Raw genomic sequence first — 13,665 nt, 5'->3', positions numbered from 1 at the left:
TATCTTAGTGCTAGCAGGCTATCTGCTCACCACATGTTCAGTTTTGTGTTCTGTGTTTGTGTGTTTTTAAAGTTAAGACAAACTTTATTTAAAGGGTTTATTTAAAGGTTTGCTGATTATTGCCTAAGTTGGTTCCAAGACTAACTTAACTTCATTTCCAGATTCTTCAAGATAATCCTTGGTTCTCAAACATAAACATTGCATGGTAATGTTGTATCACTCCTTTGATCATGGTTTCAACCATCTTTAATCAACTTGTTTATATTGTACATAGACCATGAGTCTTCCTTATTCTTTAATTCTGCTTGGTCAGTTAGTTGGATTGTTTTAGCATAGTAAAGAGTTTGTTGATTGAAATATGTTTGACTTTGAGTTGACTTATTTTTGTTAATAAATTATTGTATTTAAGAAATTGTGTGAATTCATTCCACGTGTGTGCAGAGTTTTGCTGTTCAATAATGTCAGAGCTTGGCTCACACCTTTCTATTCTGTCCTAATACCATCGCCTTACTGGGCTGGTATTCACAGGACAACCCTTAACAGACCAAAATATTATTTGATAAAATATTAAAGTATTAATATTAAATATTAAATAATATATTCAGATTCATAGTCACAACATAGAAAGTACTCCTGGATCAGTGCTTCTGTGTTCTTTATGTGTCTCTGCTCTATTCTCTCAAACCCCCAGTCAGATGGCCGCTCACATTGACCCTTGTTCTGCTGGAGGTTTCTTCCTGTTAAAAATAAGTTTTTCTTTCCACTGTTGCTACATGCATTCTCAGTATGAGGGATTGCTGTATTGTGTCAGCGACACAATGCATGCAACTGTTATGGATGTATGATTCTGTGGCCTTTTCTAATCATCTCTTTGCTACCATAATTAAATATATCTGCCTTTGTTGCTTACCTGCCGCACAGCTCACTGCTACAGCTTACACAACTGTTGATTTCACATAAGATGCAACACATAGTCAAGGATAAACTGATACAAGAGGATGACACCCTTTAGGAGGGTTAAGAACAGGCATAGATAAAAGCAGGACTCACGCTCCATTCTTTGCTCCTCTCAGTTCATCCCTGAGATGGGTTAAAGGGGGCCCGGTACTGAAGGTGAATGTCACTCTATATCTGTTCAATTGTATACTCTGCACACTGATCCTTTTGGCATTAAATCTTAATTTTATACTTAACCATTTCTCATTATTTCACAAGGTAAATACTTTGCTGGTTTTACTGGTTGGGTCTCGGAACTGGACAGAAACGGACCCGGTGATGCACAGGGAGGAAAGAGAGTAAAAACTCCCATTTTACAACACAACTGTCCACTGTCTCTACCTGCTCATCCAGGAGGAGTGAAGGCTGCAAGTCACTGACTCGATGTAATCTGCTGGGTTTCCTAACCTTCTAACCACTTTGAATAATTAACTGAATCTGATTGCACTGCTTGATAACTAGAATCGCTTTGAATGTCTGTACATGACTTGGAATCTGTATAATTCGACTGAATTGACTTTGTAAAGACAACTTTATTGGGAATTGGCACAATATAAATAAACTAAATTGAAACAGAACCTGTTTAATCCACACAGGATTGCCTAGTTCAAGCAGTAAAGCGGCGAAAGATCGTGCACACCCACGTTGTGAATTATAGGTGAGTGCAAGGTGGAGCTTTTCCCCCTGTAATTAGGAGCTACATGTATTCATTTGTTTATATTAAGTGCATAAAAAAAAACTTCTAGAATTTTGATGAGTTTGGACAAAACAAATATTTTCATCACATTTTAAGCCAGATGGTGAAAATGTTTATCCTTACCATATACAGGTCCTTCTCAAAAAATTAGCATATTGTGATAAAGTTCATTATTTTCCATAATGTCATGATGAAAATTTAACATTCATATATTTTAGATTCATTGCACACTAACTGAAATATTTCAGGTCTTTTATTGTCTTAATACGGATGATTTTGGCATACAGCTCATGAAAACCCAAAATTCCTATCTCACAAAATTAGCATATTTCATCCGACCAATAAAAGAAAAATGTTTTTAATACAAAAAACGTCAACCTTCAAATAATCATGTACAGTTATGCACTCAATACTTGGTCGGGAATCCTTTTGCAGAAATGACTGCTTCAATGCGGCGTGGCATGGAGGCAATCAGCCTGTGGCACTGCTGAGGTCTTATGGAGGCCCAGGATGCTTCGATAGCGGCCTTTAGCTCATCCAGAGTGTTGGGTCTTGAGTCTCTCAACGTTCTCTTCACAATATCCCACAGATTCTCTATGGGGTTCAGGTCAGGAGAGTTGGCAGGCCAATTGAGCACAGTGATACCATGGTCAGTAAACCATTTACCAGTGGTTTTGGCACTGTGAGCAGGTGCTAGGTCGTGCTGAAAAATGAAATCTTCATCTCCATAAAGCTTTTCAGCAGATGGAAGCATGAAGTGCTCCAAAATCTCCTGATAGCTAGCTGCATTGACCCTGCCCTTGATAAAACACAGTGGACCAACACCAGCAGCTGACACGGCACCCCAGACCATCACTGACTGTGGGTACTTGACACTGGACTTCTGGCATTTTGGCATTTCCTTCTCCCCAGTCTTCCTCCAGACTCTGGCACCTTGATTTCCGAATGACATGCAGAATTTGCTTTCATCCAAAAAAAGTACTTTGGACCACTGAGCAACAGTCCAGTGCTGCTTCTCTGTAGCCCAGGTCAGGCACTTCTGCCACTGTTTCTGGTTCAAAAGTGGCTTGACCCGGGGAATGCGGCACCTGTAGCCCATTTCCTGCACACGCCTGTGCACAGTGGCTCTGGATGTTTCTACTCCAGACTCAGTCCACTGCTTCCGCAGGTCCTCCAAGGTCTGGAATCGGCCCTTCTCCACAATCTTCCTCAGGGTCCAGTCACCTCTTCTCGTTGTGCAGCGTTTTCTGCCACACTTTTTCCTTCCCACAGACTTCCCACTGAGGTGCCTTGATACAGCACTCTGGGAACAGCCTATTCGTTCAGAAATGTCTTTCTGTGTCTTACCCTCTTGCTTGAGGGTGTCAATAGTGGCCTTCTGGACAGCAGTCAGGTTGGCAGTCTTACCCATGATTGGGGTTTTGAGTGATGAACCAGGCTGGGAGTTTTAAAGGCCTCAGGAATCTTTTGCAGGTGTTTAGAGTTAACTCGTTGATTCAGATGATTAGGTTCATAGCTCGTTTAGAGACCCTTTTAATGATATGCTAATTTTGTGAGATAGGAATTTTGGGTTTTCATGAGCTGTATGCCAAAATCATCCGTATTAAGACAATAAAAGACCTGAAATATTTCAGTTAGTGTGCAATGAATCTAAAATATATGAATGTTAAATTTTCATCATGACATTATGGAAAATAATGAACTTTATCACAATATGCTAATTTTTTGAGAAGGACCTGTATGGTAAATTACCTTCCTACGCTTCTAGCACAATAAAATGTATGGAGGGGTTGTGATTTTTGGTGATTGTGCTGTCAATTGTTTGGTGAACATTAGAGAATACTGTGAGTATACACTAACTGGTGAGTAGTATCTGTCACATCTCCTGATGATGAAGTAGCACCCCTCTGCTTCCAGTGTTGAGTCCGTGTTTAGCTAAGAGATACCCCATAAATCCATGTTTCACAGACACACATGCTATGAAAACACTTGCTGACATGAACAACCCGTCCTATTATCCTGAGAATGAACATTAAGAGTAAAAGACAAAGAAGCAAATGGACATGGAGCCATATTAGTAGGAAAAAGTGGTGCTGTGCTCCTAAATCGACACCAACTAATCAGCACAAGATGCCTTCCTTCATGACAGAGGACTTTGACAAAGTTCTGCAGAAATTGGCTGTTTTGGAGATAAAAATCCATCGACTAGAAGTGAATGTTGAGGTTAATATGGGGTACATGATAATTCAGCTCTGCCTTTGATCCCAAACAGTGACAGCCAACTCAATGACTCAACAGAACGCTGAGAATAAACCAAGAAAATGGTCCATCTTCTAGGAACAATAAAAGGTATACAGACCAAATGTTTGGACACACCTTCTCATTCAAAGAGTTTTCTTTATTTTCATGACTATGAATATTGTAGCTTCACACTGAAGGCATCAAAACTATGAATTAACACATGTGGAATTATATACTGAACAAAAAAGTGTGAAACAACTGAAAATATGTCTTATATTCTAGGTTCTTCAAAGTAACCACCTTTTGCTTTGATTACTGCTCCACACACTCTTGGCATTCTGTTGATGAGCTTCAAGAGGTAGTCACCTGAAATGGTTTTCCAACAGTCTTGAAGGAGTTCCCAGAGATGCTTAGCACTTGTTGACCCTTTTGCCTTCACTCAGCGGTCCAGCTCACCCCAAACCATCTCGATTGGGTTTAGGTGACTGTGGAGGCCAGGTCATCTGGCGCAGCACCCCATCACTCTCCTTCTTGGTCAAATAGCCCTTACACAGCCTGGAGGTGTGTTTGGGGTCATTGTCCTGTTGAAAAATAAATGATGGTCCAACTAAACGCAAACCGGATGGAATAGCATGCCGCTGCAAGATGCTGTGGTAGCCATGCTGGTTCAGTATGCCTTCAATTTTGAATAAATCCCCATCAGTGTCACCAGCAAAGCACCCCCACACCATCACACCTCCTCCTCCATGCTTCACAGTGGGAACCAGGCATGTAGAGTCCATCCGTTCACCTTTTCTGCGCTGCACAAAGACACGGTGGTTGGAACCAAAGATCTCAAACTTGGACTCATCAGACCAAAGCACAGATTTCCACTGGTCTAATGTCCATTCCTTGTGTTCTTTAGCCCAAACAAGTCTCTTCTGCTTGTTGCCTGTCCTCAGCAGTGGTTTCCTAGCAGCTATTTTACCATGAAGACCTGATTCACACAATCTCCTCTTAACAGTTGTTCTAGAGATGTGTCTGCTGCTAGAACTCTGTGTGGCATTGACCTGTTCTCTAATCTGAGCTGCTGTTAACCTGTGATTTCTGAGGCTGGTGACTCGGATGAACTTATCGTCCACAGCAGAGGTGACTCTTGGTCTTCCTTTCCTGGGGCGGTCCTCATGTGAGCCAGTTTCTTTGTAGCGCTTGATAGTTTTTGCGACTGCACTTGGGGACACTTTCAAAGTTTTCCCAATTGTTCGGACTGACTGACCTTCATTTCTTAAAGTAATGATGGTCACTCGTTTTTCTTTACTTAACTGCTTTTTTCTTGCCATAATACAAATTCTAACAGTCTATTCAGCTGTGTACAGTACACAGCTGAATGAAGTGAAAACCATTTCAGGTGACTACCTCTTGAAGCTCATCAACAGAATGCCAAGAGTGTGCGGAGCAGTAATCAAAGCAAAAGGTGGCTACTTCGAAGAACCTAGAATATAAGACCTATTTTCAGTTGTTTCACACTTTTTTGTTCAGTATATAATTCCACATGTGTTAATTCATAGTTTTGATGCCTTCAGTGTGAAGCTACAATATTCACAGTTATGAAAATAAAGAAAACTCTTTGAATGAGAAGGTGTGTCCAAACCTTTGGTCTGTACTGTATATATATATATATATATATATATATATATATATATATATATGCATAGCTTAGCGTACTCTTATGCTAAGCTAACTAGCATCAGGTTTGGTCAAGTAGCACTTCTGTTTCTGTACAAATGGGTAAAATCTCAGCATTATATTCAATTCAATTCAAAGATACTTTATTGATCCCCGAGGGGAAATTAGAATTCCAGTACAACCCATCCAAGGGGGGGACGGGTCACCGAGGCTTTGCAAAAAAGTAACAAAAAAGTGTAAAATAAAGAGCTCTTGTACAGAACTCAGTCTACCTGTTGAAATGCTTAGCTAAATTAAGCTATACATCTCCAAAACCTTTGTAAATATTAAGTTTTAGCTTTAAGAATGCTAGTAAGTTATATCTTGACTTTATGAAAAAAAAAGCCCCAACTGTAAGTGGAGAAGCTGTTCAGAAACAAATCAGTGTTGAGCAACTCCAGGGCTAATACTGGAAACCTTTTTCTTCTCTCTCTCGGGGGCTATTTCAAATTTTAGAAAGTCGATCCTCCGAGGGCCACATTCAATTTGTAAACCCTTATAATGCAACAATTATGAATTAAGAGAACCGCAATATAAATTTTTTCTTATTTATTTTTGCAAGCATTTGTACATTTCCGTTGGTTTTTTTATGCATTTGCTATTAAGCAAAATAGTTTAATAGAATACCAGCAAATATATAATTTTTAAGGAATTTTATGTGCGGTTAAAGTGATTAAAAAGTTGCTGTGACCAGATAACATCATTCAGTGATTTCCATATTTTATATTAGGTGTTCCTGGATGCTTTGGACTCATTGGAGATCAGTGCTGACTGTTTTTCCTACATGGGATATGAGATTATATGCGGTAGACCAACACAAATAGTAAATAAGAGAGGTGGAAGGAAAAGGATTAATTGATTTCAAAGTTTTCTACAAATAAAAACTGGAGAAGTGTGGAATACATGTATATCCAGCCCCCTTTACTGTGATACCCCTCAGAAAAATGAAAGAAATAGCCAAGAACTCTGAATGAACCATACGGTGATCCAGAGCTCAGGTGGGAAAAACTGTTGGCCATAACTATTTGTCATGCACTCCACATGGAGGCTGTTCACAGGCCATCTAATTGGGCTTCAGCTGTTTTCCAAAGAATTTACTAGGAGTAAAAAATTTGTAGACATACCCAAAAAGACTTACAGTTATAACTGAGATTTTAAATGAAATAAGTTTATGGAAAGCTAAATCAGTTTTCTCCTACTTCACATTTATATACTACATTGTTTTGACCTAAGACCTCAATAAAATTCATTGCTTTTGTTGTTGCAAAATGAGAAAATGTGAAAAATAAGGAATTTGAAAACTTTTGAAGGCACTATAAAGCATGAGTTGAGTATAGGTTTATTCAATGAGAATGTAAAAGCTTTCGGAAACTCATCTCTTTCTTCTTTAGTTTCGATAAACTATACCCGGAGAAGCTGATTATGGAGCTTATTTAAAACCTGTTTCAATGTTATTATGCATTTATCTGATTTTCTTTGAATATTTCATGTAGCTGGGGCTAAAGGTGCTAAACTGCCTGTAGCTGAGAAACATGTCTCTCTTTTGTCCAGAACAGCTGTGCTCCAGTTTGTCGAGTCCTTACTCATATATGATGTTTGAGGCGAGAAGATGTTATCACTTTGTTTGCCTTTGGAGTTATGCTGATTTATTACAAGAAGCTCTGTCAGCATTTCCTTGACCTACATTGTAAAATCTGCATTAGTAGCGCGTAGGTGTAGCTACAAGCTTTCCTTGTAAATGACTCATGCAGGTAATTAGAAAAAATTAAGAATTCGAAGTTGAGTTGAGTTTAATCAAAGTAAAAAAAGAATCCAATCAGTTCATACTGAAAGAAAGAAAATGGATTGAAAAAGTAGCCTGTTTTGCGCTGTGTTTAAAGATGCGGGTGATCATTTGCAAACCTGTTTGCAAATGAAATGAATCATTTATTTTGAAGCTTGAATTACATTTTCTTTCTTTCTTTACACAGGTCAGTTTTTTGTTTTTTTTTGCCGGTAACAAGAAGTCAACTTTTGAAAAAAACAAACAACAAAAGGTCTGTAGGTGAAGAGTCTGTAGGTTTTCACACTTTTTGACTGACTCGAGAATTTGTTAGCTTTGAAATATCCCACAGGGGAACTTAATGTTTTTTAATGTAAAAAAATGCATGCTCAGCCAATGAAATGAGAGGGGAACACATTGAGGTGGATCTAAAAAAAAAAAGAAAATCAGACAACAAGCAAAGAAGGGAAAAACAAAGTCAAGTATCTTCAAAATCTGTTAAAGACTAGCGGAAATGCTCTTTGTTTTTTGGCAGCGCACACACCAACATGGTCTGTCTGCATATAAACACTGCCTGAGCACAGTAAGGCTGCATGGGAGCGCCACAGTCGAAGCTGTAACACTGAGAAGACACAGTCATGCTGCTGGTGAGTCAAAGTGCTTTACTTATCTCTGTCTCGCATCAGACACCAGGAGATCTTTTCACAGGGTGAAATTTAGGGTTATATGACATAACACAGTTAATGTGGAATAGCTTACTGTTTCTGCATAAGTTTGGAAAATGAGTTGTAGCAAGAGACCTGTCTTAAAACTGACTGGGTTCGAGATTTTTGATTTAACTTCTAAGGCATTAAATTACATTTGTTAATTTTTAATCCAATTACATTTGAACTATAATCAGAGGTTAAAAGAAGCCAGAAACTGCATAGATGTTTTTAATGTCTTGCATTATACAACATGTTGAAACAGCCCTTATCTCATATTTCTCTTCATTCACTTTTTTAGGTGACGAGAGTTTTTCTGCTGCTGAGTTTCGCCTCAGTGCTTCCAGCTGCCAGCAAAAAACGGGTGGTTTCGGTACAGCTGGGAAAGGAACTCAGACCGAGGCGACAAACTGTGAAACTGACTCTGGATCCCTCAGTGAACTCTTACCTCTCCTTCAGATCTGCATCAAACATTGGCAACTTGTCGCTGTCACCGTGGACCTACATGTGAGGAAACACCACACGCCGCTGCATTGCTTTACAGTTCCCAGGGCTGAAATGTTTGAATGTTTGGTCTAAGATTAGAACTTCTGAAATCTGAAAATGATGATGTGCCGTTTGCTTGGGACATAGTGCTGCATGAATGTATTTTGCCTTAGCAGATGGCCCACATCTGTTGGACAACATGCGGTTTTTAAAGTTATTTTTCCAGTGACAGTAGCTATATTTCTTTAGATTGTCAGGGTTAAAGAAAGGGTGCAAGCATGAGCTGATATTAATAACTTTAATTTCAGTTAGTTTTAGAGATTTTCAAATTACCAAGATGTCCATTTCATTCCTTTCTTAACAAAGACAGCAAAATCTTTCTACAAGTTAATCAATTTGAAATGTTTTGAACTAATTTTAATCTCATCTGTATGACTTGAAGTTTATTATTGCAACAAGTAAAACCAAAACCTCCAAAATAAAAAGCTGGGTCGGCAAATGTTTTATTTTAGACCCCATTTAGCCGCTTTATGCATGCGGAGTTTTGCTTGTGCTTTAGATCTTTTCTGTTTGTTATACAGGCGAAAAGACACAGTGGAGGGCAATTGTAGTCACATGCGTTCAGTTAGAAGCATTTACAGATTGAAAGGATTGAGAAAAAACCACCCGTGTGGTTTTGCCACATCTGAATTTAAGGGGCTTCTTGGTTTGCTTCTGAATCAGATTTTTGTATTGCTGATTTTTCTCTCTGAATCACAAAGACACTGTTTAAGGCTTGCTCTCATCTCACATTTTATGTCTCATATGCCACAGTTTATTGGCAAGGATGGCTCTCAGGTACTCTGACAGTAGTTTTTCATTTAGTACACGGCTAGGCATGAGGCGGCATGGGATCCTGGTAAATTCACCTCTTTGTCAGTTTTTCCAGCTTGCATTCGCTGGTTAATTATTTGGGCTATGGTAAATGGTAAAATGGTAAATGGCCTGTACTTGTATAGCGCTTTATCAAGTCCCCAGAAACCCCAAAGTGCTTCAAACTACATTCAGTCATCCACCCATTCATACACACATTCACACAGGTGAGCTACATTGTAGCCACAGCTGCCCTGGGGCAGACTGACAGAAGCGAGGCTGCCATAAACAGGCGCCACCGAGCCCTCTGACCACCATCTGCAGGCAAGGCGGATGAAGTGTCTTACCCAAGGACTCAACGACTGAGACAGACATAGCGGGGGTCTCAACCCATCGGTTACAAGACGAACCCCTGCCACCTTCGCCACGGCCGCCACCTATGTGCTCGGGTTGCTAGCCTGCAGTCAGCTTTAGAGACAATGTGGCTCATAGCTTGCCAGTTGTATTGTTAAAACACTGCTGTCTTAACACGAGTTATAGGTAGTTTCCAAACTACGAGATTGTGTTTTTTGTTATTGGGACTATTTTGTTTTTCTTATATTTATATTATATTGTAGATATGTTTGTACTGTTTAACTTGTACTGTATTGCACCGACTACGCCAAAACAAATTCCTTGTATGTCCAAAAACGTACTTGGCAATAAAGCTTTTCTGATTCTGATTCTGATTCTGATTCTAAACTCATGACTTAATGGAACATCGCCCATTTATAAATCATTATAAAATGTTTCTTTTTAAACTGATTGAATGATTGATAAATTTCCCCTCTCTCTCCTTCTAGAGATTCATTTAACCCCTTCCGTTTGCCTGAGAAGATCTTACAGGCCAACTGCAGCACATCTGGCTGTCTGAACCTCCAGGACGGAGGGGAGGATGCAACTCTGGAGGCAAAACCCATCAAATATCAGGTCCTGGTTCTGTACAGGTGAGCCTCTGTGGTTTAGTTTAAAGCTTACAGATCTGTGCACCAAAAATACTTATGTTAGAAGGTTAGGGACATAAATTCAAAGGAATTGCTCTCTGTGTTTTAACACATTTCCTGCTGAAGCAGGGTGGAGAAAAACAATTGGGAACATCTGTTGAGAATAAACACTTGTTTTAAAATCTAGCAGCATCAGATGTTTAGATGATTTTAAAATGGCAACCTAACTAGTTTCAGATAAATCAAAGTAAACAGAACAAGACCCAACCCAGTGGACACACATGCTGTTTAAACAGTACCAGCACTACTATGGGTATGCATATTTTCCAACATTTTTGGTTTGAAAGGCCTTCTGTTATTTTTGGGTATAAATCTGTAAATGCTTTTGTGTTATGTTTTTATACATATAATCCCAGACTGAGCTTTGTTGTAAGGGTAGTTGTTTTCCTGCTGCATTTTTGAGGTCTTCATTTTCCTAAAAATAACACCTAATGCCTCTGGCTAAAGGTTCTGTGAGAAACAGAGAGCATTCCATTCGCATTGCGTGATAAGAATCTAAACAGCATAAAAGAGTCTGTTCATTATGGGCAGTCTCAGTAACAGAGACAATGTTGCAGAGACATGTTTAATAACTGTATGTCTTAAAGACAGTAGAAAAAGATGTTTTTAAAATTCTGTGTTTTTCCACAGTGCGTTTTGGTCCAAATTGTTTATTCCATATCATATATATTTAGTACTGTAGCCTCAGCTGTATTGGAAAAACAGGAGTCTGTTCTTCTTTATTATGCTAAGGCTTGGCTGAGTTTAGCCTCAAAGCTTTAGGGAAACAATTAGATTTTGTTGAAATGACTAATGTCTCTACTATACCTGTTTCTATCCATCCATCCATCGTTTATACCCACCTATCCATGCAGGGTCATTAGGAGGCTGGAGCCTATCTCCAGCAGTCATGGGATGAGAGGCCGGTACACACTGGACAGGTTGCCAGGGCAAAACAAATACACACAGGACAGACAACCTTACACACACACCTATACCTGAGGAAAATGTAAAGTAACCACTTAACCTAACAGTAATGATTTTAGACTGTGGGTGGAAACCAGAGTACCCAGGGAGAACCCATGCATGCTTAGGGAGAGCATGCAAATCCAAGCAGTGAGACCCCAGATGTGAAATTGGAACCAGGGACCTTCTGTCTGATTTTTAACAGCAGACAATGTTCAGAACAAGCAAGCTAAATTTATTTGGAAATATACATAACTAGCAATTATCAGCTCCCCTATATTTTTTCTGTCCCTCTACAGAACAAGAAAGGAAAGAAAGAACAAAAAACCAATGAAGAAGGTGAAGAAGAAGTATGTTTTTATGCTGGGGACTGAAGAGATCACGGTTGGTTGTACCTGTGTAAGACCCAGTGTGATACCACAACAGTAATCACAGGACATCCAACAAATGCTCCGGTCTCACATATCATTCATATGATCTACTGTCTGTAACTTTTTAGTCAACACAGGTTATTTTTCGACACTGATCTCAGATTTGTTAAGCAAGTCAGTGCAGCAGTCCAGTCTAGCTATTATCATTTGAGGTTGATGAACAAAATTAAGCCTCAGAATGTCCTCGAAAGTGTCATTTATGATTTTATTACCACTAGACTGAACTACTGCACCGTCTTACCTCCCTGAACTTTTACATAAACACAGTCCTTGTAGGACGCTGGAATCTGAAAACTAACTACTTTTAGTCGTTCCAAGAACTCAATCATAAGGTCCACCAGTATCTTGGATGTTTTTTTTTTTTATGTTTTTTTGCAGCACTATTGGCCTTTTTTTTTGTTTTGTTTTTCCAAAGTAGTTAGACAGGAAGTGGGTTGTAGAGAGGGAGAAGACTGGCAGCATAGGTCTGTGGGGCGCTGGCACAGCTGCGTCAAGGATATACATGGGTTGTGGACTGCGCCGCGCCCCTAACTTGAGTAATGTTAAATAACTTTTAAAAACTCATCTGTTTTGATTGGCTTTTAATTCTGGGAAGTTTCAGCATTAGGCTAGTTATTATTTTAGTTTTTTATCTATTCAAACTGTGACATTGTGTGTTATTGCTTGTAGCTTTTATAATTTTCTTATTTTACCTGTGAAGCACTTGGTCAGTCTTTTGTGTGTAGTACTGCTATATAAATAAAGATTGATTGATAGAAAACAACTGGGGCACATTTTTTTTGACGCACATCTGATCATTTTGATGTGTGCTGCCCTTTGATAAAAGCCTACTGCAAAACAGAAGATTAGAGTATCCAGCCATTGTGATGAAAAAGTAAGGCCGTGTAAAAATCAATTAAGTAGTTTTTACTGAAATTTCCATTTTTTTCTTACTGTAATATTTTTGCTTTATTTCTTTAGTTTTCTCTGGCTAGATACGTTTACAAGATTTGTTTTCCAGTCTGTATTTATCTTAGCCCAGTTGTTGGGCAACATGAGCCAACACCTTCATTTTTCATAACTATAGAAATCAGTGTAAATATCCATCTGATGCAAATGTGATGGTGGAAATAAAAACTGATTATTTAAGATGCTATAACCTTCAGCTAATAGGCCAGCTTATAAAGAACTTGCCTCATGTTCAGCAACAAAAGCCAAATTTTAGAGCCATCTTGACATATTTAATGTTTGGAGGATTAGAGTGGGTCATCATGGTAGTTAGCCCTGTGAGGAATCACTGCAAACCATACATTTAAACATAAAATACTCATGACATAATGTTGCTGATCCTCTTTCAAACGTAACAAGGAATTGCATGTTCCCCGATGGCGCTTAATAGGCTAAGATATTTAAAAAAGGGCTTTTTTGGCTAAAAGTAGGAAAAGGATTTATTTTGCTGAATTTCTTTGTATTGTTTTATGTGCTGGACTGATAAGTTACATAACAGTTTCTAGTGACATGTTATTCAGTGGAGTATATATCATGGTTGTTATTTTATGATTGTTTGCTTTGCTGTACTTTGTTCGATTTCCTTTCTGTTTTAATTGTATTGACAATATCAAAACAGATTCATATTTGTTCACACAAGAGGTAAAAATGTCTATGCAGCTGTATTTGATTTAAATATATTTTTTGCTAATAATACAGAGCAGCAAATCATTCATTTCCGCTGAAATGTGTTACCCTTGGCCAAGCACCATTTCACCACATGCACTTGATTTGAAGAAATACACAATTGATTCATAGCAAATTCTGCTTATGTTTG

At 38.7% G+C, this 13,665-nt stretch overlaps 1 protein-coding gene across 1 annotated transcript; it reads left to right on the top strand.

The window, feature by feature from the left end:
- Positions 1-7,889: 7,889 nt before the first annotated feature.
- On the top strand, positions 7,890-13,542 carry il17a/f3 (interleukin 17a/f3). Its single transcript, XM_047388218.1, has 4 exons — positions 7,890-8,047; positions 8,406-8,611; positions 10,285-10,428; positions 11,730-13,542. The coding sequence occupies exons 1-4, from the start codon at positions 8,039-8,041 to the stop codon at positions 11,857-11,859; spliced, it is 489 nt and encodes a 162-aa protein (XP_047244174.1). The 5' UTR covers positions 7,890-8,038; the 3' UTR covers positions 11,860-13,542.
- Positions 13,543-13,665: the final 123 nt, after the last annotated feature.

The sequence above is a fragment of the Girardinichthys multiradiatus genome, chromosome 15, assembly GCF_021462225.1.
Source record: "Girardinichthys multiradiatus isolate DD_20200921_A chromosome 15, DD_fGirMul_XY1, whole genome shotgun sequence".
Taxonomy (NCBI): domain Eukaryota; kingdom Metazoa; phylum Chordata; class Actinopteri; order Cyprinodontiformes; family Goodeidae; genus Girardinichthys; species Girardinichthys multiradiatus.
The sequence above is the reverse complement of the archived record's forward strand: the minus strand, read 5'-3'. Positions and strand labels throughout refer to the sequence as shown.